This window comes from Urocampus carinirostris, chromosome 8, assembly GCF_059441175.1.
Source record: "Urocampus carinirostris isolate Australia breed hairy pipefish chromosome 8, RoL_Ucar_1.0, whole genome shotgun sequence".
Taxonomy (NCBI): domain Eukaryota; kingdom Metazoa; phylum Chordata; class Actinopteri; order Syngnathiformes; family Syngnathidae; genus Urocampus; species Urocampus carinirostris.
The window spans coordinates 15,786,319-15,811,124 of record NC_142356.1 but is presented as its reverse complement, the minus strand read 5'-3'; the positions used below and the strand labels follow the sequence as shown (position 1 = coordinate 15,811,124).

The 24,806-nt window shown below is 39.2% G+C and overlaps 1 protein-coding gene across 1 annotated transcript in view; it reads right to left on the bottom strand.

Moving 5' to 3' along the window:
• Positions 1-3,577: 3,577 nt before the first annotated feature.
• Positions 3,578-24,806, bottom strand: part of mcoln1a (mucolipin TRP cation channel 1a) — a 28,080-nt gene continuing 6,851 nt past the window's right edge. Inside the window, exons 2-14 of the mRNA XM_088341720.1 lie at positions 23,089-23,339; positions 21,555-21,722; positions 19,401-19,557; positions 17,965-18,046; positions 17,701-17,797; positions 14,965-15,064; positions 12,681-12,787; positions 12,452-12,601; positions 12,288-12,389; positions 12,015-12,137; positions 10,425-10,631; positions 7,532-7,662; positions 3,578-4,962 (exon numbers count right to left, since the gene is read on the bottom strand). Coding sequence (XP_088197846.1) covers positions 4,926-4,962; positions 7,532-7,662; positions 10,425-10,631; positions 12,015-12,137; positions 12,288-12,389; positions 12,452-12,601; positions 12,681-12,787; positions 14,965-15,064; positions 17,701-17,797; positions 17,965-18,046; positions 19,401-19,557; positions 21,555-21,722; positions 23,089-23,339 — 1,712 coding nt within the window. The 3' untranslated portion in view covers positions 3,578-4,925. The remainder of the gene's footprint in view (positions 4,963-7,531; positions 7,663-10,424; positions 10,632-12,014; positions 12,138-12,287; positions 12,390-12,451; positions 12,602-12,680; positions 12,788-14,964; positions 15,065-17,700; positions 17,798-17,964; positions 18,047-19,400; positions 19,558-21,554; positions 21,723-23,088; positions 23,340-24,806) is intronic.

Here is a 24,806-nt window from a genome sequence, read left to right as displayed (position 1 = left end):
TTTCGTTCCCGTCTAGTTTGTCCTGTTATTTTCGATATCCTGTTTCATTATCTATCCTGTCCGTCCCGTCCTGTGCGGTATCAACCCCATCTGTCCGATATCTACTTGCGGAATGGGTATCGATCTTGTCAGCCTCTGGCTTCCTATCATTTCACGCCAGACTGCCGCCTAACGTGCATGACTCCCCTTTTCCCGTAAAATAAAAGGCTTGTGTGAGTAACGTCACACGTTTGGGTCCTGATCCTGTTCCGGTTCTTGACATAAACGTCATCAGACACATTGACTAATAGGATAACAGTGCCATTATACTATTTTCCGATACACATAAAATTTAGGCCAGTTTATAAAACTCCCTATCTATCCTCATACATTTTTAAAATCTTATTTCTATCCACCGAGTCCTCTGTTACTTGTTTACCCTGGAATGCGACCGCTAATCTTGTAAAGAATGTAAACTACGTTGTTATCAATGACAATAAAGACAATTCTATTTTTATGCGACTATATACTCAATTAAATAGTCTCAAGCTCCAATTGACGTCATACAATTTCCCCAAAAGGGTAAATAAGCTGGGCCCCGTGACATGTATTTTGATCCCAACCTCAGAGTAAATGTACTACACAATGCCAAGTTTGAAGGACTGTACACAAAACAAATATCAAACTCGTGTTGAGCTTCACAGACCCCACAAATAAGCCATAGTATGCTCTCCTACTAAAGCTCATATACAATCTTGCAGGAAGCTGGAAGGTATCCCCGGGGAAGTACATAATGCATGATGAGTTTAAGTGAAGTAACCGGAAAACAAACATGCACCGCACAATCAATAGGGAGATGATGCCTTCACTTGTAATGGAATAATTCCATTTCACTCCTCCTAACACTATCCCAACATTGTGACAGAAAATCACAGGGGTGTTGAGCATGGGCGTAACCGGCCCGTTTTCAAGCACCCTGTGAAAATTACATTTTTGTAGTATTTCTGTAGTCATAATGTTGTAATATGGTTGTAAAATTACTGTAGTTTTATTTGGGTAGTATTTTATAGCATTTCCATAGTAGAATCTTTATAGTATTTTGTAGTATTACTTGAGTTCTATTTTTGTAGAATGTATGCAGTTAGATTTTTATAGTATTTCTGTAGTGTTTTCATAGTATTACTGTACTTTTATGTTGTAGTATTTTTGAGTGTTTCTATAGAAGTATTTTTGCCGCATTTCCCTTGTATATTTTTTGTAGAACAACTTTTGTAGAATTAGAAGTTGTATTTTGTAGTATTTCAGTCGTTATATTTTAGTAGAAGTGTTTTTATAGTATTTAGCTAAGTTATCTAATATCTACTATACCAGTATATGTAACAGTATTTTTGTATTATACAGTAGTTTTACTGTAGTGGTATTTTTGTAGTCATTCTTTCGAAGTATTTCCAAACTAGTATTTTTGTAGTATTTAATATTATTGTATTTGTATCTATGTAGTATTTCTGTAGATTTTTTATAGTATTTCTGTACTGTTATTTTGTAATATTTCTTTAGTGTTTCTACAGCAGTATTTTTGCTGCATTTCCCTTGTATAATTTTTGTAGCATATCTGTAGAACTTTTGTAGTATTACCATAGTTGTATTTGGTAGTATTTCTGTTGAATATAGCAGTATATTTGTATTATAGTGTTATTTTTGTAGTATTTATTAAGTACTTTTTAATATTATTTTAATTTTAATATTTGTATCTTTGTAGTATTTCTGTAGAATATATTACAGTAATACTGTACTTTTATTTTGTAGTATTTTTTAGTGTTTCTACAGCAGTATTTTTGCCACATTTGTCTTGTATAATTTTCGTCGTATATCTGTCGAACTTTTGTAGTTTTACCTCAGTTGTATTTGTTGTATTTCTGTCGTTATATTTCAGTAGAAATATTTTTGTTGGATATCTGTTGAATATAGCAGTATTTTTGTATCATAATGTTACTGAAGTGGTATTTCGAAGAATTTCCTAACTAGTATTTTTGTCATATTTTTAAGTACGTTTTAATATTACTGTCGTTGTATTTCTGTTGTAATATTTCTGTAATAGTATTTTTGTATCACATCATATCAATATTTGAGTGGACCAAGTAATTCATATCCCAAAAATAGAGATAGCCCTCTTACTCCCTCTATGGAGAAAGAAGAAGTACTGCAGCTTGAGCCTACTTGAGTTTGAGGTGGGATGACATACAGTCGTTCCAGATGTCATTCACAAAATTATAGAATACTAACTTTTTTTGTGTACGGTATATCTATATTTGAATTCACTAATACTTCCCAGTATTTTTCTCTAAAACAAATCAAACAGGATCCAACACACTTTAATCAACAGCATGTGTACAATACATCATGTTTCTACTTGTTTCTTTTGCAAGTACCGGTGCTAATCAAGTGCATGGTATTTGAAGTGTTTTTATAAAAAAAAGACACTGTGAGTATGGCACGTACGAACAATATATAAAATATAATAGGTGAAAAAAATGACAAAAACGTGATCTAAGGCTCGCATTCACACAGGTTTCGACTAAGGCAAGCCATTGTCGTCCCCATTCACAAATGTGCGTTTCAAGCAACACAAAGTGGAAAAAAAACACAAAATAAGAGAGAAAAAAGTACAAATAATAAAACAAAAAATCGCTGTAGGATCTCATACTATACAACAAATGTGTATATATGTCATGATTACTGTTGCAGGGCACCTGAGGCTGTACCGTGGCGCCAACAGCCACGGACCCTGATTGGCTGTTGGGACTCTTTTTGAACTCCCATCTTTCGAAAAGACCACGTCAGATCGTCTGCGAACCTATACTCCCAGCTAGGCAAGCTTTTGTACTCTCCAACTATGTCCTGCCCTGTTTCCTGTATGATACGTATTGCCGACCTTTTTCTGCTCCTCCGCCCCGGCCATCGACCCGTTTTCTTGCTGTCAACGACTGCCTGCGCTCGACACGGAAGTTCCACTTCCACGTTCCTGCTATCTGCTACTCATGAGTGACAATCATCGGATCGTGGATGCAAGTCCTCTTTTCTCTTCTAAATAAAACTGAGTAAACGAACACAATTGGGTCCAGTCTCCGTTCTGGGTCCGTGACCTGTTCATCTGCTTCAAGTCTGGCTTTTGAAAATCCTCCAAACTGTTTCCGAATATAAAAAGCTGTTTTTTGCAGGTAGAATATCTCATCTCATCAGCCGTACCGCTTATCCTCATTAGGGTCGCGGGGGGCTGGAGCCCATCCCAGCCATCTCCGGGCAGTGGGCAGGGGACACCCTGAACTGGTTGCCAGCCAATCGCAGGGCACACAGGGACAGACAACTCATTCGCTCATTCACACCTAAGGACAATTTGGATCGGCCAATTAACCTGACATGCATGTTTTTGGAACGTGGGAGGAAACCGGAGTGCCCGGAGGAAACCCACGCTAGCACGGGGAGAACATACAAACTCCGCACAGGAAGTCTGGAGCTGGATTTGAACCCACTACAGGTTCCCATGACATGAACTGTGCCGCACAAGCGCTAACCACTGCACCGCCGTGCTGCTCAGGTAGAATATGTAAATTGCAAATAGTCTGTAAGCTCATAATGGAATATTTATTTCATTCATTTAGTCATTTTTGTATTATTCAGACCCAACCTGAGATTTTCACCTGATCATTTCTTTTGCATTTGACTTGGAATTTGTATTTTGTTTTAATTGTAAAATCCAAAGTTCCAAAAGAAAAGGACAACACAGGATCCAAATATAAAATCGCATTTGTCAGGACCAGAACGGAAACAGGACCCACTCGCGGAACGTTTACCACAAGTTTTATGAAAGGAACGAGGAAGGGGTGCGGCACGATCCGGTGTTCGCTCTCGTACTTGGCTTGTGATCCTAACACGGAAGTGGATCTTCAGTAGCGAGGGATGGCGGTGTCAGGGACAGTAAAACGGGTCGGTAGCCAGGACTGGGAGAGCAAGGCGTGGTCGGGGGTCAGAAACGAGTCGTAAGCCAGGACAGGAGAGCAGACGTGGTCGGGATCAAAAACAGATCGTAATTGGGGACGGGAGAGGAGACGTGGTCGAGAACAAAACAGGTCGTAGCGGGAGACAAACAGGAGCAAATAAAGGGACCGGCGTGAGAAAGGGTCGAAAAAGGCTTGTCTTGGAAAACAGAGGTTTGCAGACAGACTGACAACAGGGGATTGACAGGACAGGGTTTAAGTAGTGGGGAAGCCAATCTGTCAACAAGCTGCAGCTGGTGCCACAATTGGGAGCCAATTGGGCGCCATGGCAACCGTGACACCGTATGCAAATTTCTATCTTGAGAATGTATGCATTATAAAACTCACAGTGTAAAAATAGATTTTCACTTTAAGGGTTCATATGCAAAATGTATATAAAGTAATAATGAAGCGTTTATTTGATTTTGGATCTGGATACAATCCGATTATTTCTAATTTTATTTTATTTCTATGTTCTTGTCCTGAAGTGCACTTTTCGAGATTAAGCCGTGGTCCTGTAAGGAAATCCTTGAATTCATGATACAAAAATATATTTCAAAAGTAGGGGGAAGAAATAGTCTCGAGTGAGTTCTGGTTCACCAGACATAAACAGGCATCCCACGTAAATAGGCCAAACTGGGTTCACCCCAAGGTTAGTTTTCCTGGTAGTTGGTTGAAATCTGCTAACCAACTAGCATGTTGAAAAATGATCTCTTGATGAAATAATTAAAAACACTGAGCTGGCCCGATTTTGGGTCAGGAAATAAATACGCTCGCTTTCGTAATCCGTAATACACGTTAGTGACGAGTTTCAAATGTTTCTCCGCGGAAATTCCGATCCGATGGACTCCTTCAGTCAAGTGCTTAAAATGAGTCTGCTACAAATTCGTCTGTCTTTTAAGATGAGCATCCTCAGTTCACCAGCAGGACATCTTCGTATGTTGTCATTCTGAACAGGAAATAAAAACCATGGTTAGCACTGAAATTACGACCCCTGTTTTGTCAGTGATGAAGACTGTCATTTCAAATACATAGTCATTTATGTTAACGGTTGTGTCCAGGGCCGTAGCCCCGCAAACGCACATAACACGCATGGGGGGCCCAGGAGGGCACCAAAAGAAATCAGGGTCGTGAAATAATATGCGCTATGATGGTTAAACAATACAAAAGCGAATTTCCCGAGAAAATCGGTGAATCTGCTATGTGCCCCGGTCTATCTCCGGTCTCATGGTGCACCCCTCCCCTCCCAGTGGTATGTTCGATTGCGCCTCATTGCATGTTCTTCCCGTGCTTGCGTGGGTTTTCTACGGGTACTCCGGTGTCCTCCCACATTCCAAAGACATGCATGTCAGGTTAATTGGCCGGTCCAAATTGTCCCTAGGTGTGAATGAGCGAGCAAATTGTCTGTCCCTGTGTACCCTGTGACTGGCTGGCAACCAGTTCAGGGTGTCCCCTGCCCACTGCCCAAAGACAGCTGGGATGGGCTCCAGCACCCCCCGCGACCCTACTGAGGATAAGCGGTGCAGCTAATGGTTGTGCGAACATGGCCTCAAAACGGCAACAAGAGTCTGGAGCGGTGAAAAGAAAGAAGCTCATGCGTCGCTTGCCAGTAGTCAATGTTAAAATAAAAGAACTCATGATTGTACTAGGTTCAAATCCAGCTACCGGACTTCCTGTGCGGAGTTTGTATGTTCTCCCCGTGCTTGCGTGGGTTTCCTCCGGGCACTCCGGTTTCCTCCCACATTCCAAAGACATGCATTTCAGGTGGATTGGCCAGTCCAAATTGTCCCTAGGTGTGAATGAGCGAGCGAGTTGTCTGTCCCTGTGTGCCCTGCGATTGGCTGGCAACCAGTTCAGGGTGTCCCCTGCCCACTGCCCGATGATTGTTGGGAGGGGCTCCAGCACCCCCGCGACCCTACTGAGGATAAGCGGTGCAGCTAATGAGATGAGATGATTGTACTATATTGCCACACCCATTTGGCGCACTGTTTTAAAGGGCGCACTCTCCTTGGATCAATTTTTTTGTTGTCGGCTGATATGGCGCACTGGGCAATTGGATGCAACCGCCTTTAATACTAAAACAAGTGTGCGCATTAAAAATAAAAATAAATGAAAGGGATGTTGTAATTATGGCAGTCCTTTGAGACATTTTGTGATTAAGGGCTACACAAATAAATGTGACTTGACTTAAGACTTTTCAAGGATCCACCATTTTTGATGTACAGGAAAGAAAAATTCGAAATCGTTCCCAACCTTTTTGAACCTTTTTTAATACATCTTGAGGCACAGAGTACGTTTGTAAAATATATCACAGTCATGTAATTAAATCACATTTAAATGCATTGATCGATTTTAAGTTGTATTGATTTTAAAATTTGCTGACTATTTGATGAGACAGGCAATGTAGCCTCATAAAAAATACATAAAAATCATTTCAATGTTAAAAGAAGTTAAGATATTTTCCAGCATAACATTTGCTTTTGTCACACCCGCTTTTCAAAATTCAACCCCTCTATACAGCATTCTCCCCACTATATGACATGAAAAAATAATTTTGCATGCCTAAAACGTATAAAACGTTGTGTTTTTCGTGCGTTAGAGGCCTTGAGATGCCGTCTGCTATTGGTCAATGTCATTTATAATACTGGTCTGCAATTGGTTTGCGTGCCGGCGTCATGAAAATACAGATATGCTATTGGCTGAACTATCTCCCACAATGCCTTGCAATGAGCCAGCAATACTGTACTTTTTGTAAAATATATATTTGCTACAGATCCAAGGCTTGGAGAGACATTAAAGGGAGAAGCAAAACATGCTAAGCATGGAACAAAGCTTGCAGTTAACAAGAAATACAAAGACAGCACACGAAGTTGCACATCTGTAACCAATACATTATAAGGACTATTATGGTAAAAAAAGGAGGCAATTAAAGCAAGGAAATATTCCAAGGGCATGATGGCCCTCACAAAAGAGAGCTTTTGAAATCAGTTTCATTTTTAATCTGCCATTTCCTCCCCCTCTGCATCCGCCCAATAACTCTAGCATACCAGCTAGCATATCACACCAAAAGTAAATAAAATATTGTTGTTCCTGTACGTATATTTATAAAATTATTTAAAGATTTGCACACATTATTACACATGAGTAGAATTCACAACATTTCGTCATTTTAAAGTTTTTATACCTGGGATTAGGCAATTTCACTTTGTGATCCCCATTCAGTCGTATTCTGGGGGGTCTGTTGTACTGTTAAAGATATGTTGTCTGGTATAGTAGATTTTACATAACTTAGCTAATTTTAAATGTGATTTTTCTTTTTATTGGACATTCTACTGTGGCACCAAGGTTTCACAGCACACTGGTTAAGAAACACCGGTTTATGTGAACTAAGTTTGCAGAGGCTTCCCTTTTTATGAGGGCCTCTCCATTTTAGGACGGTATTTTTTCATTAGTTAATTAGCTTAACATTTTTTTTGACTCCCAGCGCAGAAAAAAATAAGTGTATAAAAATGTATTACCTGTCACAGCAGCAGAAAAAAGAGCAAGGCGACGTCTCCACGCCCCGGAACTTGCCGGAGCTCGGCGCATCGGTGCACTCGGCTATGAAGGCGTGCAGGTCTGTTATGTGAATCGGCTCCTGGGTTTGGTGCTGTACGACACACGGGTCACAAGACATTGAGATTTCTATTTGGTTTCCTTTGCTGGATAGAGGATTCATCAAACTATTAAGTGTATTTCCTAAGTCAAATAAAATAAAATACATTTTTAAAAAAAACACAAATTTTAAGAAATAATGAAAAGAAAAACAAACAATTACCGTAAATTCCAGACTACAGTGCACCTGGTTAAAAGCCGCATGCTCAGATTTAAGATGTGTTTTAAGTGCTGTTGTCATGTGTGTTTGCCACGGAGACAGACCAAATTCCATTCGCCTGTCATCGTTCCTTGAGAATTAAAGGAAACTGTAGCGACCTGACAATGATGCCGATCATACGGAAAGAGGAGTGTGGCGTTTTTGATAGATGACCTCCACTTCTATGTATAAATTGAGGACTTGAGATGTGGGTGAAAAGTTCAAATATCTTGAGTATGTTGTAAATATTAAATAAAGTAACATACTGTCAAACATCCAGTTTTTCTCCTGTTATGTATTATATTAATAATGTTGGCAAAACATAGACTAATTTGTAGACATAAATGTTTCCAGAAGTCACTGCATTGTTTTGTATTGAGAGTGCATGTGTTATGGAAAAGAGCAGCTTGCTGTTGTCCTCGATGCTCCCTTTGAAAAAATAAATAAATAAATAAATAAGACGCACCGTATTTAAAGACGCAGTGTGTAAAATGTAGCAAAAAAGTAGCGGTTTTTAGTCTGGAATTCACAGTAATAGAAAAAAATGGAAATAAGACAAACTTTATCGTAGTGTTTTGCTTGTTTGCATTACAAAGAATTCTAACGCTATTTCACGACCATATGGCGCACCATATTAAAAAGCGCAGTTTCCATAGCTGGTTGTATTTCTATATTTAACACATACACAGGGCGCACCGCCCATTAGGGCACGGGTACCCTCTGCTGCAACACGGACAAGGATACAGCTATGCATATTTAAAAACATAGCAGGGGAAACACTGAGTTTGGCTGTGGTTTATTTATTATTTATTACTAAGTAAAACACACATATAAAAACTTCACGGAGTTCGTTTTTCGGCTTCCTCCACTTGAAAACCATCGATTCATTAATCTTCAATTCTCTTGGGGCTGCTCGGTTTCTATGTTTCTACGCGTGGCATACAAATCAACACACCATGACAGACGAAAACATGGAAAGCATTCAATGGAGGGAAAAATATTTGTGGGGAAAACTCCGGTAGTCAATAACTTTCAAATTGCTAGATATGCTCGAGCGTTAAAATCCATGAGTAATTCTGCAAACAATGAACGCATTGCGTAAGATGTCACAGAGAGGACACATGTCCTCTTCTGCACAAGTGGGACAGCCTCGGGGCGGGTGCCCAACCCTAACGCTACTGAGTTGGTCTACAGTATGTCACAAAAGTGAGTACACCCCCCACATTTCTGCAGAGATTTCGTTATCATGGTTCCTAGAACATCACTGAAGAAACATTAATTTGACACAATAAAAGGTGTTGTGGATAAACTGCAAGTCAGCTTGATGGAAAACATCTAGATGTTATGAAACAATGTTGATACAGGAAATACCAGGGTGTTGACTGAGCCAAGTCGGGGCGGGAAAAACACTGGCGAGTTCGAGAAAAACATCACGTCACCGCTCACCGATGTTGTTGAACACAGTATAAAAACCCAGCATCTGAGAGACGGACTTTGAACATGGCTCGAACGTGGATGAATGTATTGATTAAATAAACTACGTTCCCTTTCCGTCATATCTCGGCTCTGTTTAGGTTTTGGGGCAAGGCCCAACGACGTCCTATCCAAAAAAAGAAGTGTGTCAACAAAGGCTTACTGGAAAGATATCCTCTGGTGTGATGAGAACAAAAACTATTTGTCTAGGCTCAGATGGTGTGAAACGTGTGGTGGTAACCAGGTGAGTAGTACAAACATGTTTGTGTTGTGCCTAAAGTCAAGCATGGCGTTGGGAATGTCATGGTTTGGGGCTGCATAAGTGCAACTGGAATTGGGGGAGTTCATTTTGTTCTTAAGCATGTACAGAGAATGATCCCCTACCTCCAGAAAGTGGGTCACATGGGAATGTTCCAGCGTGACAATGTCCCCAAATATATTTCTAAGATGACCAAGGCTTTTCTAAAGGTGCTAAGAGTGAATGGGATGAACAGGCCAAGCATTTGTCCAGATCTAAATCCAATAGAACATCTTTGGGGCTTCCTCAAGCAAAAGGTGAAGAAGCACAAGATTTTGAATATCCCCCAGCTGACTGATTTTGTCACAGAGGAGTGGAAGAGCATTCTAGTGGCAATTTGTGAGGCTCTGGTGAAATCTGTGGCCAGGAGGATTAAAGTGGTTTTGCAAAATCATATTGGCCACACAAAATATTGAACTTCAGGAACTTTTACTTTAGCGTCAACTCACTTTTGTCACCAGGGGTTTAGTTTCTGTAATGGCTATATTTTGAGTTTTTTGAGGGGGGAAAATACATTTACACTATATAAGCTTTATACATACTACCTTCTCGTTGTTTCAAAGCGATGTTTCTGCTGTGTTGTTCAATTAAACATAATAAGGAAATCTCTGCAGAAATGTGAGGGGGGTACTCACTTTTGTGACATACTGTACGTCTGCCGCTTTACATCAGACAAAGGGTGCGCCGCACAATTCGAAGACAATCCGTGACTTACATATATGCGCCTTATGGTCGTGAAAATACGGTAGTTCCAATTTTTCTTTTTTTTCTCAACATGATTTACTACCTTGATAGCCTCGTAGGCTCCAGTGATGAGGGCAATGAAGAGCGACAACACCATGTAGATGAAGAGCGAGATGAAAGTGTACAAGTAGACTTGGCTGAAGAGCCACACCAGCGGGCTGCTCTCCTGCATTCCCGAAAAGGTCACGAACATGTCGTCGCCGTTGATGAGGGAGAAAAGGCATTCCGACACCATGGACAGCGAACGGAACTGCGGCGATTAAATAAAGTACATAGGTAAACATGACATAACCTTACTTTGAATTTGTATAACCGTCTATTCACTGAAATGCAACAAATACTATATTTTAATGACCTTAGATTACATGAACAGACGACTTATTAGACAAACATATATTTAAAATGCCCTGTACCTTTTAAAGTAGGGGTTGGGAATGTGTGGCTCGCGAGGCAGGCGTGGCTCTTTTCAGTACATTTGCCTCGGAGATAAATATCACTTTTTAACGCATTTAGGCCAGGGGTGTCGTAGAGCTTTTCTAACTTTAAGACTGGTAAGGAATGACATTACAATTACTTCCGTATCTATAAGCCAATCAGAATACACATACGAGGGTGATGTCTGCCTTCTACTAGTTCCTTGATTCTTTTCAAGCGTAGTTTGTGTAAGTTGTGAAAAAATTCCGAATAATTTAAGAGACTTTCAACACAAATGTTTAGAGATTTAAAAGAAGTCAAAGAGATTCACTTAGAAAATAGAATGGAGTACGAGCAATGACCACTTGATTCCCAAGGTTAGAACTGGGACCATGTCACAAAGGTAAATGCAACTGTATCCTTCTTGTTTGCAGTATTTTGTGACATTTTTGTGAAGGAACTCTTCTCGCACCTTGATTTGAAGCCGTTATTTGTGACACAAATGATGGTCCAAATCAACCTGAATGATCTTAGCAGGAGTGAGGAACCATTTGAAGTGGGATTTTTGTTGATATGGGACAAGGTTTTGGCATTATTAATTTTTCAAATGGAATGCATTCATCAAATGTAACAGTGAAATAAAATAAACTTGAAGAATCAGCTTTTGTCTGGAAAAGTTGTTTTATTTGTTCTGGAACTATATGTGTTAAAATAGATTTACATCCTTAAATCCTCAAGATTAAATGATATATTTTTGATCCCTAGCAAGAACTGATACTTGAAACAAGGCTGGTATATGCAGAGAGGCAAAACCTTGAAAGTCATAATTCAGAATGTAAAAGGAGAATTTAAATGTTTTGGGGGGTGGTAACATTAAAGAGCGCAATATTTAGAGCAGAAGTGTTTTTTAGACAAAAAGAAACCGAACTCCAAATATGCCTTACTGCAAAAGTCCAGCAGGTGACACTAATGCACCATAAATAACTAAGGAAGAATCAAGATTGTTAATACAAAAATGAATATTGCGAGATTTTTTTCGGAGTTTCAGTTTTGACAGAAAATATGTCGTAATTTGCTATAAGCTGACGTAGTAGTAAACTGTAAGAGTAGTAGGAGTCGTAATATTTGGGAAAACTGCATATGCCATTAAAAGTACCAGACAACTTCATACTTTAGAATGAGGTTTCATGATACTTAAAAAATAAGATAGGAAGGGTACCTTCACATGGTAGGGTCCCAGCACGATCCAGCCGCAGAAGCAGTATCCTAAATATATGACGGCCACGCAGCAGCAGAAGCGGATCACGTTGGGGAAGGCTGCTCGAAGAGTCACGATCAGAATCTAAATAATTACATCATGGAGATGAACCACTCATATTCTCACTGGTTGGATCCCTTAACCACTAGACACTTGTCTTGGGCAAGTGCAGCCTGGTGGCGCCCAAACCTCTCCAGGCCAACATATGTCTAAATAATAATACATGTGTCTTACATTGTACTTCTGGAAAAAGGTCAGGTAGCGGATGACTCCCACCCACACCAGGAGGGTTGAGGTCCCCAAGAGGATACCACAAAGATCATAGGAAGACATATTCTGTCAAGTGAGAGGGGAGACGATAAGCACTTCAAAGATGACATTAAATATCTTTCATTTACCTTGGACTCAATGCCAATTTTCATGATGCTACCAGTGATGGTGAGGACATCGCTGACGATAAGGAGGATGTACCAACCGTTGATGAACTCCAAACGGTCAGCCCAGCACACGTGGCGATTCAGGTTTTCCTTAAAGAACTGCACAAACTCCTGACAGACACATACAAACCAGCGTAGATCTTATTGTGGATGACTTTTCCGGTCGTTTTTTTGAAACGGTAATGCTGACCTGTTGCAGCAAAATGCCTCGTAAAATCGAGCGCCCACACAGCACCAGTGACAGCGTGCACACAAGAGCCACGGCCACATCGAAGGACACGCGGGTGTAATTCTCAGCTGGGGAGAACAGAGGAAAGTAAGTAAAAGGAAATAATTCACAAGTACCGTGAATTCCAGACTATTGGGTCCACCCGATTTAAAGTCGCAAAGGCAAATTTAAGAACGAAACTCAATTATTCTTTGTATGGGCAGCACCGGATTGAGAATGCATATTATCATTGTCAAACACCAACGAAACTTAATTTGGAGCATTAATTTATCCGTTAATTAAAAGAAATCACAAAATCCACAGAGTAAATAGTCTATCCATAAAACACATGACCCATAGGTAACACTATGTAAACATTAAAAGTGTGGACAAGGTACTATAAAAACCTAACAGCAGAACAAGTCAATGTTAAGGTGCAATTGTGTCCGATGGTCATTTTATTCTCTCAGGAAGAATAGTAGGGATTCTAAGCCACAGGCTTTAACAGCCATAAAAATGAACAACTATTTAAAGCACATCTGGTGCCAACTGTCACAGTTGCCCATGGCGCCCAATTGGCCCCACCCGTTTGGCGCCAGCTGCGGCTCATTGATTGATTGGCTTCCCTCCTATTTAATCTTAGAGCTCTCACTCACCCTTTGTCAGCCCGTCAGCAAACCTCTGCACCCACAAGACGTGCGTTTTGACTCTGTCCTTTGTCCTGCTTGTATTTCCTGTCCGGCATCGTTCCCGTCTATTTTGTCCTGTTTTATATCGATCTCCAGTTTCGTTCCCGGCTATTTTGTTCTGTTTAATTTCGATCTCCGGTGTCTGGTATCGTTTCCGTCTGTCCCTTCCTGTCTGGTATCGACCCCATCTGTCCGATATCTGCTCGTGCAATTGGTATCGATCTTGACGGCCACTGGCTTCCTGTCATTCCACGGCAGACTGCTGCCTTACGTCTTCCGGCCAACCATTGCCGAATCACTAGCGTTTGGGTTAACATGCATGACTGCCTAATTTCCCGTAAAATAAAGCTTGTGTGAGAAACGTTACGCATCTGGGTGCTTATCCTGTTCCAGTTCATGACAGCCAACTGCATGGAGAATTTGGGATTTTGCCAACATTGCTGTGCCCCCGCACACCTGGCGCCGTTTTTTACGGCAAGTTTTTTAAGATAATTCAAAAAGGCAAATACAAAGACGAGCACATATTTACTACTGCAGCGAAAAAAAAACCTCAAATGAGGGCTGCGTCGCGTAAAACGTGATCCCTATATTTCCAGACGAAAGCGCCTGGGCAACCATATTGGTGAGAATAATTACAAAATGCAACCCAGATGTGGTCTTTGTGCTGTTGTCATTGGTGGTTGCCACGATCACATATCATATTGCATTCTCTTGTCATCGTTCCTCGAGGATCAAAGGAAACTCCTGAGATCCGACAATGACGCGGATGATACAGAAAGAGAAGTGTGGTGTTTTTAATAGATAACTTCCACTGCTGTTTATTTATGATGTATAAATTGCAGACTTGATCTGTAGTTGAATGAGTGGAAATATCACGAGAATTGTAAATTTTACTGTACTTTCAAACCTACTGTATTGCTTATGCTATTTATGTGTTATATGAGTAATGTTGGGAAAAACTTATTTCTCTCGAAGGGCTTCTTCATAAATGTTTCCAGACGTCACAGCGGTGTTTTGTATTTAGAGCGCATGCGTTGTGGAAAAGAGGAGCTCATTAGAGGTAAGATCTGGCCTAAAAAAAATTCAGCCTGAACAAACCCGAACCCGCCCGAACCCAACCGATGAAATACATCCAAAGCTTTAATTCACCTCTAAAGTAAACACGAAGCAGAAATTACGTCCGACGTGAGGGAGGTGGAAAGAGGAAGCGATGTGTCTTTTAACCCAACACCGAGGATGAAATTTTCTTTGGATTTAGTGATGTAGACTTCAACTTGGTAAGGATTTTCTTTATCCAACTAGTTACTTAAGTGAAAGTAAGTGCATGTTGTGCAGATCCTAAATGAAGGGTGAAAAAAAAAAGCGAGAGAGAAGCCCGGCAGGCCCGACTTAATGATTGACATTTTAAGAAAATGTAGCAAAAAAGTATCAGCTTGTAGTCCGGAATGTACGGTAATTATAATTTTGAATTTATCCTCTAAAACAGATCACAACTGATGAAATAAAGACATGGACTAAACACAGTTATACAAAAAAGTAGTAGGATATAATTTAATAAATAAATGAATGACGCTTACCCTGTCCAGACACGCTGGGGTCTTTGCACTCCTTAATGGACGCTTGATTCTCTAGTCGAATTTTCACTTTGCCGCTGTGTGCCTTGTTGTCCAGCACAATCTAATTGACACATGGAAAGAGACAATCATTTCCAGTACAACTGATGACTACGGGAGCCCAAGAGTGCCAAAATGCAAGACATTTTGATTAGAACATGGAATTATGTAACATGGATATTATTTACTAAAATAAGGTGACATTATAATAAAATGAGCACGTCTTAGTCTTTATTGTCTATTATTTACTTTACGTTAATCATTAGACCTGCAATAAACAGTAACCTTTGTCAATTAATCAGAAGAACTTAAGTGACTTCATTTCTATGATTGCAATATAAAACACAACATTTGTTCAATAAACTATTACCGAAAACATGATCATTTGATTTCGGTTAGTTTATTCTTAAAATTCTACACCTGAAACTGCACACTGTCGCAAACACTTTTCATTTTATTTTTGAAAATCGGTTTTACTTGTACAACCCGTATTCAGGAGAGTCTTACAAGGTTCAAAAGTGCATCGCATACCCACAGTTGACAAATAATAACAACACTCCCTGACCCAAATGCCAAAGGAGGGTACGGAACTGCCACCAAAAAAAAAAACATGAGAGTAAAAATAAAAAATCTTGAGAAAAGTTACGGGAATCTCTCATGCAGGATGACCCCGATTGATTTGCTACAAATCACATCATAAAATATTTTGAACGTATTCTACTAACACAACATTTCACGAGGTTTTTACATTAGAGTGGGAAATAAGATATTTTTCGGCCACCCAAAGGACATTTCCCACAGTAAACGACATCAAGAACGCAATATTTTGCTGCCCGGAAAAAATTCAATTCAATCTTTGCGGTGTACGTATTATAAGTTGCGTCACATCAAATGCTGTTCTGTTTTTATGTTTTTAGCTGAATTACTTCCCACAATACCTTTCTCTTTATTTAGTGCAAAATCGTGTGTGCTTCATAAAGACTTTGCTGGAGATATAATACAGTATTTTCTGCACAGTATTTACAAGCAAAATGATTGGATTCAACTGCTTGGAGTGGAGCTGCTATACCCAATTTGGCCGCCAATTTGGTCGCCAGAGAGTGTTACAGTCCCCACAAAAGCAGACCACACGAAAGCAGATGTTTATCAATTCCGCTGGCATTCATTAGTGGTGCACGAAACCAAGCTAAAATTAATGAAGGCCTTAAGTACAACTGTGTACATATTCATAAAAATTGTTCAGCCGTTTTGGAGCTTATGTCACACACACACACACACACACACACACACACACACACACACACACACACACACACACACACACACACACACACACACACACACACACACACACACACACAATCGGGATTTATAAAGTAGTTTATATTAGCTATTGATCTCAAGTCTTGAAGTGATGCCAAAGGGAGAAGCAAAAACAACCATGGAAACAAGGCTTACGATTATCAAAAAACACGAAAACGGTACCTTCGCCTTGCATGGCCGTAGCCAATCGCCGATCGGGACTATTATTAAAAATAACAAGGTCATTAAAGGAGGGAAATCTTCTGAGGGCATGCAAATCCTCGAAAGTAGAAGGTTTCAAATACGTTTTTTACCTTATTTCCCATCAGCGCTCTAGTGCATCCACCCGCTATTCCACTGTACCAGCTCAACTCACGTCACACAGAATTTTTCGTTTACATGTTTATTTTTTTATTATAATGTTCTTTAATTAGAAATACATAAGTTATGTTATTTTAATGTTTTTACATGGGGTACTGGGGGTTTGGAACACATTAGCTATTTACCATAGGTTCCTATCCCCCACTATAATGTACTGTTACATTGTGAACCCTAGTGAGGACTAAATTAATGTTGGATTAATGGGGGTCGACAGCAGGGGTCTTCAACGTGGTGTGTACGGACCCCAGGGTGCCCCTTAAGTACAGCAGAGGTGCCTGCGGACCTGTTGCTGGGTCTTTGTGATTTTCTAGGAATTTTTTGTTTGTTATTTTTTTGTGGATGACTGAGTCAATTTAATCCTACTTTCAATCATTAAAGGTGGGGTGCATAGTTTGAAGTGTCCTTAAAATGTTTAAAATTAAATATTTTCTCTATTCAGTCTGTGTCAACAATGCCCAACTTAGTTGAAAGAGCTTTGATATATTTTTGGTAACTGCATTTATCCATTTTGTATTATTGGCGTTGCACGGAGCGCATTAGGCTAAATGAAAGAAGGCAGGGGACGGGGGGAGAGTAATTCTACGTCCATGCTCGAGGTTTACTTTTTTTCTTGGATGAAAATGGTGAAAGTAAGAGGAGGACTGTTTCAAATAGAGCCCAAACGCCAACCGACCCCCCAAAAAGATAAGAAAAACGAGTTTATGATAATTTCAGCCAGAAGATGGCGTAAGTAGGTAGAAAAAATGTGAAAATATGGACATCACCTTTAACCTGGTAGTAACATAATGTTCATCTTAGAAATGCGTTCCTTTTGCGCTAATTAGTAACAAAAATTAGCTCTCAGCTTGAAAAAGGTTGGAGACCCCCGGTTTACAGTACACATATTTGGGTGCCAAGGAGAATAGTAACAGCTAAGGAGGATCATTCATTTCACTGAAAAGGGAAATAAAAAGGAATAAAATTCTTAAACCTGTTGCAAATTTTTAGCCAACGTTCCCGAACATTCACTTTGCTCACCTTGATGTTAAAAGTATAGCAGTCAGGGATCTCGTTGTTGATAATGGTCTGTAAATTGATCGCCTTCAGTTGAAACTCGATGGTGACGTTAATGAACCTGGCAGAGAGAACTCCAGTTAAGAAAAGATAAATACGAGAGATGACCTGAAAACACGCCGGCAGATAATAAATGTGTCGAACGCCGGCTGATAAAATCTTTGCCGTGACGTAAGGAGAGCGACCAAGAGTCGGAGAGTCGGAGCCATGTGAAAAATGAAGCCTTACTTGTGGAACTTGAGTGTAAAGTTCTTATAGGAACTGGTGAGCGGCGCGGGGGGCACCGACATCGGGTTCACTCCCACGCAGTCTGGGGAAGGAAAATAAATTAAGTCGAGTCAGATTTATCCCAGTAATCAGAAGCATAAGCGAGCTAAGCAGCTGCTTAGGCCCCTGCAACCACTAGGGGCCACCTAAGAGTGGTTAACTTTGTTGGTGCCAACATTGTCACTTGTGTGTCCCCTCAAAAATACTTCTACAGAAATACAACAAAAGTACTCCGCAATAACTGCAAAAATGAATATCAAATCTATTGCTTAAAAACAGGGACCTCATATATGATTTTGCTATGATTCTGAAAATCAAAAAATAGTATAGAATTACTACAAAAATACTACTACAGTAATACTATATTACAAAATACTTCAAAGGAATGATTTACTCCCAAATTACTACAAAAAGACAACTAGAGTAATAAAACAAAAATACTAAAGAAATATGACAAAAATACTGTATGGAAATACTACAACAAATCTTCAAAAATACTACTAAAATATTTTATATATATATATAATAAAAAAGTTGGACACCTCAGCACTAGAGTTGGTCATATATATAATAAACCTCCAGTAACACTGTACTACAGAAATACTACAGAAATACTACAGATATACAACAAACATTACTACAGTACTACAAAATACAACAGAAATAGTAAAAAAATACAAAAAAAATACTACAAAATTACTACAATAATACTATAATTATAAAACTACTGTTATAACACAATAATACTACAAAAATACTACAGATATACGACAACAAAAATCTACTTTCGAAATACAACAAAAGTACTACAGAAATGCAAAAAAATGCGACTATGGATTACTTGAGTAATACTACAAAAAAGTTCAAAAATAAAACTACAGTAACACTGCAAAAATACTACAAAAAATCTACAAAAAGACTACTGGAATACTGCTTTGGAAATACATCAATTATACTTCTACATACTGATGGCAGATGGAAAACAGCGATGTCATTTCCATGCAATGAATGTTATAAGTAGATTTATATTAAACTTAATTTTAAAGTGTTGTTCTGTGATATATTCTGATTATCAATTCCACAATGTTTTCTTTTTTTTGCGATTAATCGTCTTATTTTGTTTCAAGTTGCAAAAAATGGGGCAGGAAACTTTATGGCTGGGCAGGCAACTTTTCAGAGTTTTCTGCCCTGGTGTCCGCTAACTTTTTGTCATGAGTTTCAGACACTGCCAATGGTGTTGAATAGTATAGCTTTTTAGTTGTTGCCGTCCACTGTTTACAGGCCTCACCCACGGGGAGCGCTGTTTACTACGGTTTACTACCTCCCATCATGGCGTCGCCACGCGGTTAGGTCACATGTGTGCAAAGGGTCAATACAATAGTAACTTTGTTCTGCACCTGTAATGATATGAGGGTCGATGTTGAAGGTGTCATTGGCCGGGTCGATGCGGCCTCTCTTGTAGTATTGCTGGCAGAGGGACAAAGCGCTGCCGTTCACACCGATGCCGTAAACATAAGCGTAGCGGCCCACGGTGGTCTCCGGTAGGGCCAAATACTGCAACAACATTAGCAGCAATGAAAATGGTTGTATGTAATGCCTTGTTTTCCAAAAAGTACCCCGCGATACATGAAATTTGTGAAGGAGTCCCCTTATTTCTTTTAGAATTATACAATGAAATATTATACCATGTATTTAAATCAATAAAGTAACTTTTTTACAGGCCCAATTGAGAAATAAAAATACTGTAACGTAAACATGTGTTCATTTTTTTATCAATACCAACTATCTAAGGACTGTTTAGCCCAGGGGTGGCGAACACGCGGCTCTAGAGCCACACGCGGCTCTTGGCCAACAAGAATGCGGCTCTTTGCCTCGTCATATTTTCTATATACTGTGGCTCTTTGCCTCGTTTCACATTCAGTTTTTTCCCTTCTTAAAACACACTTAAATCCATCAGAGTCAATAACAAATAATATTTTGAATTTAATTTGGCAGATTTGTTGTTTTTATGCTCCTCCGGACACATAACTGACTGCCAATCATATGCATAGGTTACGTCTAATGCCAGGAAATGAAGTAAACATTTCATGAGCTTGCAGACAGTTGCCCTCATGGTCAAAATGGCAAAATGCAAAACGAAACGGAAATGTAAAGATGAAAACAGGGTATTTCAGGAAGAATGGGAAGATGCTTACTTTTTTGTTAAACGTAATGGCAAATCACTCTGTTCATTATGCAGTACCACGATAACCAATTTCAAGACTTCAGCGTCATTTTAGCACAGCCCATGCTAATATTGACACGGAATTCCCCAAAGGTACTGAACTACGTAAGCAAAAATTGAGTATATATATATATATATATATATATATATATATATATATATATATATATATATATATATATATATATATATATATATATATACAGTGGAACCTCGGTTTTCGAACGCCTCTCAGTTCGAACAAATCGGTTCTCGACCAAACGTTTCGAGGAATTCTTACTTCGCTTTTCGTTCAAAAAATCGGAGTTCGAACGCCGGTCTGCTAGGGGCGATGCTGAGCGGCGTACGAGTGTAGATTGCCCCCACCCCTCGTGCAGAACTGTTGTCACGGCAACGCGCACTCCTTATCTCCTTTCGTTTTTCAAAAGCGGTGAAGGGAGTGTTTTAACTCCCAATTATGCCTTGGAAGAAGGTTTGTGCAAGCAGCAAAGTTGCTACAGGTGAAAAAAGAGGAGTAGTGCATACAACTATTGCATTTAAGAAAGAAATAATAGCAAAATATAAAGAAGGTGTGCGAGTTTCCCTTCTTTCAGGAACACAGCATGGCTTCTGCAGACAACCGCCAAGGTAAGAAATCCTACTCATAATTCTTTTCTTTATCCTTTAACTGCTCACCGCTTGTTGTGGAGACCCGGGTGCTAAATGACGTGTAAACGACCTGATCTTTTTATTTTTACACGTTCATGTTAGCGTAATCTTTCGTATGGAAGATTACGCTAACGCGAACGTACGATTAGCCTGGGTTAGCTTCATGTTTACTTTCATGGTAAACATTTAGGGTGTTGGAACGGATTAAAACAATTTTACATTACTTTTAATGGGAAAAAAACGACTTTGGTGATCGTACAAAGAAATGGAACGGATTATGGTCGAGAACCGAGGTTCCACTGTATATATATAACTGCAAAAATGAATATCAAATCAAATCTATCTATCTATCTATCTATCTATCTATCTATCTATCTATCTATCTATCTATCTATCTATCTATCTATCTATCTATCTATCTATCTATCTATCTATCTATCTATCTATCTATCTATCTATCTATCTATCTATCTATCTATCTATCTATCTATCTATCTATCTATCTATATATCTCTCTCTCTCTCTCTCTCTCTATATATATATATATATATATATATATATATATATATATATTGATTGGGGGACATAATTTAAACAGAAAATCCAATCTTTTAAGACACTTACACCAATCTTCTCGTTCTCAGTTCCCAAATGTAGTAAAATGAATTATTTTACACACCCGGTCCACTGCATAGAAGATGTGCTCATAGACGTCCCGTTGGGTGTAAACGGCAAGGGAGGCATCAGAGGACTCATCAAAGTCTTTGAGGAAGATGTACTTAAAGGTCATTGTGTTCTCCTCCTTGAAGGTCACCACCACTTGGTTGCTGAGGCCAAACAGCACCAACTGGAGCAATAAAGCGTATGGTTGAATACAGAGGTTGGGTAAGAGTTACATTTACTTGAGTAAGTTTTGGGACGTTTTATATTTCTAGGAGTATTTTTTTACTTTTATAATGACAGTTGCTCTGGGGGATAAAGCGCTCGTCTTGGGATGAAGAGGTCGCAGGTTGAATTCCCGGCTCCTCCATGTTATATGTCGAAGTGTCTTTGGGCAAGACACTGAATCCCTAATGCCTAGCTTATCGGTATGTGAGTGTGTGTGAATGGGTGAAGCGCTTTGGGAGGTCTTCATTGACTTGAAAAGCGCTACATAAACACATTTACTTAAGTAGAATTGTCAAGAAGAAACTGCACTCTTACTCCGCTATATTGAACCCGTTACTCTGCCAGGCTCTACCATGTTTCACCTATCAAATGAAGTCCATCTCGTGATCATAATCAACTTCAGCGGCGGAAAAAAGTTGTTTTCGGATGAAACGGCTCAAAAATGTCACTTAGCAATCCCGACTATGCAGACACAGAAGAGGAGGAACACCCCTGGCCTCACATCAAAAGCATGAAAAACACCAGCTACAGCATGCAATGTCTTCTTCTTTTGCCAAGACAGAGATTTTATTTATTCTATTATTAGTTTATTGTCTATATCCTGCAGCAAGGCTTTTAACTAAGACAAGAAAGTTTGATCACATTACCCCAACTTTGGCTGAACTGCATTGGCTCCCTGTCAGTTTAAAATTTAACTTTAAGGTTCTGTTGATATTATACAAAATTATGCATGGACTTGCCCCCTCATATCTGTTAAGATTCAATTTCCCCCTTTGTTCTTACTCGGAGCCTCCGCTCGCAAAATGCTGGTCTACGAGTGATTCCAAGAGCCAAGAAGAAATCTGCAAGTTCGAGAGGGTTCTCCATTCAGACCCCGGTCTGAGTAATTTTTTGAGTTTTTTTGAGTAATTCCTTGCCCTCATGTAGGTTTTAGATCAGGGGATGCTATAATAGTAGTCTGTGCAGCCCTTAGAGACTTTGTGTGATTAAGGGCTATACAAATAAACATGTCTTGACTTCAGTTTATTTAAGTACTTAAATTTACCTTAATCATTTAATGTATTTTTAAATTACGTCTCATGTATTCATGATTGGATGGATTTTGATGATTTGATAATCTGATTGAAATAAAAATTACTACAGTTACTCAGTACTTAATTGTTTTTTTTTCCTTTTACTGAAGTAATTATTTGGATGACTACTTTTGACTTGTGTCATATTATTCTGAAGTGACATTACTTTTACTTGAGAATTTCTTCGGGCTACTCTACCCAACTCTGGTTAAATAGAACAAATAATGCAGCTGAAAATGAAGGTTTTTCTACCTGAGCAGTGACGATGATGATCTTGAGAAGCTGCAGAATGAGTTTGTAGGGTTTGCGTCCTTTGGCGTGGAATTTGTCGCACGGGCTCATGAAAAAGTACTTGAGCTTCCTGCGAATAGCTTCGTCGCTTTGGTCGGCGCTCACCCAGTGTCCTGTCGCCGCGCTGGGGAAAAGGTGGTTGTTGTAGCAGTTGTTGACGCCCGGCGGCTCTTGATCCCCGCTGCCCGTTGGACTGCTGTGATTCTCATGTTCTGGGGAAAAAAAAACAATGTGATAACTTGTTAAGGAGAAGACATACCTCTAAAGAACAGGATCCTTACAGCTGACAAGGTAAATTCAATACTTTTTTAATGCCATTTGAAATCAAATTTAAGACCAAGTCGACAAACAATTGAAACAAACACAATTAAAAAAACACAAATATTTCTTGCACACAATCAACGTGCCTCATTCACATTACCTGGGACAGCTTTTAGTCATGGTGAAAAACGTTCAAGTACACTTAACATGGTCCAAAGCAGATGTCGGGTACCTATACCTCGTGACCCATAAGTTAAAAGATAAAATTATAGTCAGGCAAACCTTATCCAAGACTTTCAAATTTTGTTAAGTGCCGAGTTGAGTAAAGTGCACATATAGACGACATAGAGCTAAGAACAAATTGATTTGGTCCCGTATATAATGAGTATACTTCCCACAACAGTTGACAGTCAAGCGTTTTGGCTATACATCATGAAGGAATCCTTTATATGGAAGTTCATTAAACATTTCAGGTTCACTATTGAGACACTTCATAACAAAAACCCACAGAAAAACTGTAATTCCCAAGCACATAGAGCAATCTGATTGTGTGAGCGGTAGGGGTGGGCGGAGCTATGCACACGCGCACTTTCCTCTGCCCAGCGCCGTCTACACCAAAGGGTAAATAGGTTGGTATCCTCGTTTGCAGTATTTTGTGACATTTTTAGAAAAGGGCTGTACTTGCACCTGGTTTTGAAACCAACATTTCCCCAAAAAATGAAGGGTGAAATGAGGCTTAACAATGTTAAGTAATTGCGGGAGGGAGACAAGTTTAACGTGGTATGTTTGTTGATATGGGACACACGCGCTGGTATTATTCTTATTTCAAATAAATGGTATATATATATATATATATATATATATATATATATATATATATATATATATGGAAAAATTGTTAGTTCATCTGATTCATTGATGGGAAAATTGGCAAAAGGTTTGAATAATCATCAGTTGCAGCCATAGGTTATAATTTCTTGATGAATTATTTAATGTAAATAAATTAATCAGAAAACAATAACCCCAAAATAAATCGCTACCACAATATTGCAGGGGTAAATAAAAAAAAGCACTGTTTTTTGTCTGAAACTCAAAAATATTTTCTTCAAGGATAACAAGATTTTCAAACAGAACAAGATGGGAAAAATTGTCTACTTGAAAAAATAAACTAGTCTACCCTAGGCCAAAATCTGGAGACGCAAACTCAGCAATGTTGTTTTCGTCTCGCAGCAATGGGATGAGTGCAATGACCTGATTTAGAAGCATTTTTAATGAGGTTAAGTTTTGCCCATATCCTTAAAATTTGTTGTTGTGAATCGGACAATCGTTTTATCATTTTCAAAAAACACTGTCTAGATTTCACAGTGAGCATACCCTCTCATGTCACTAAATAACACATATTTTGTAAAACATATAAA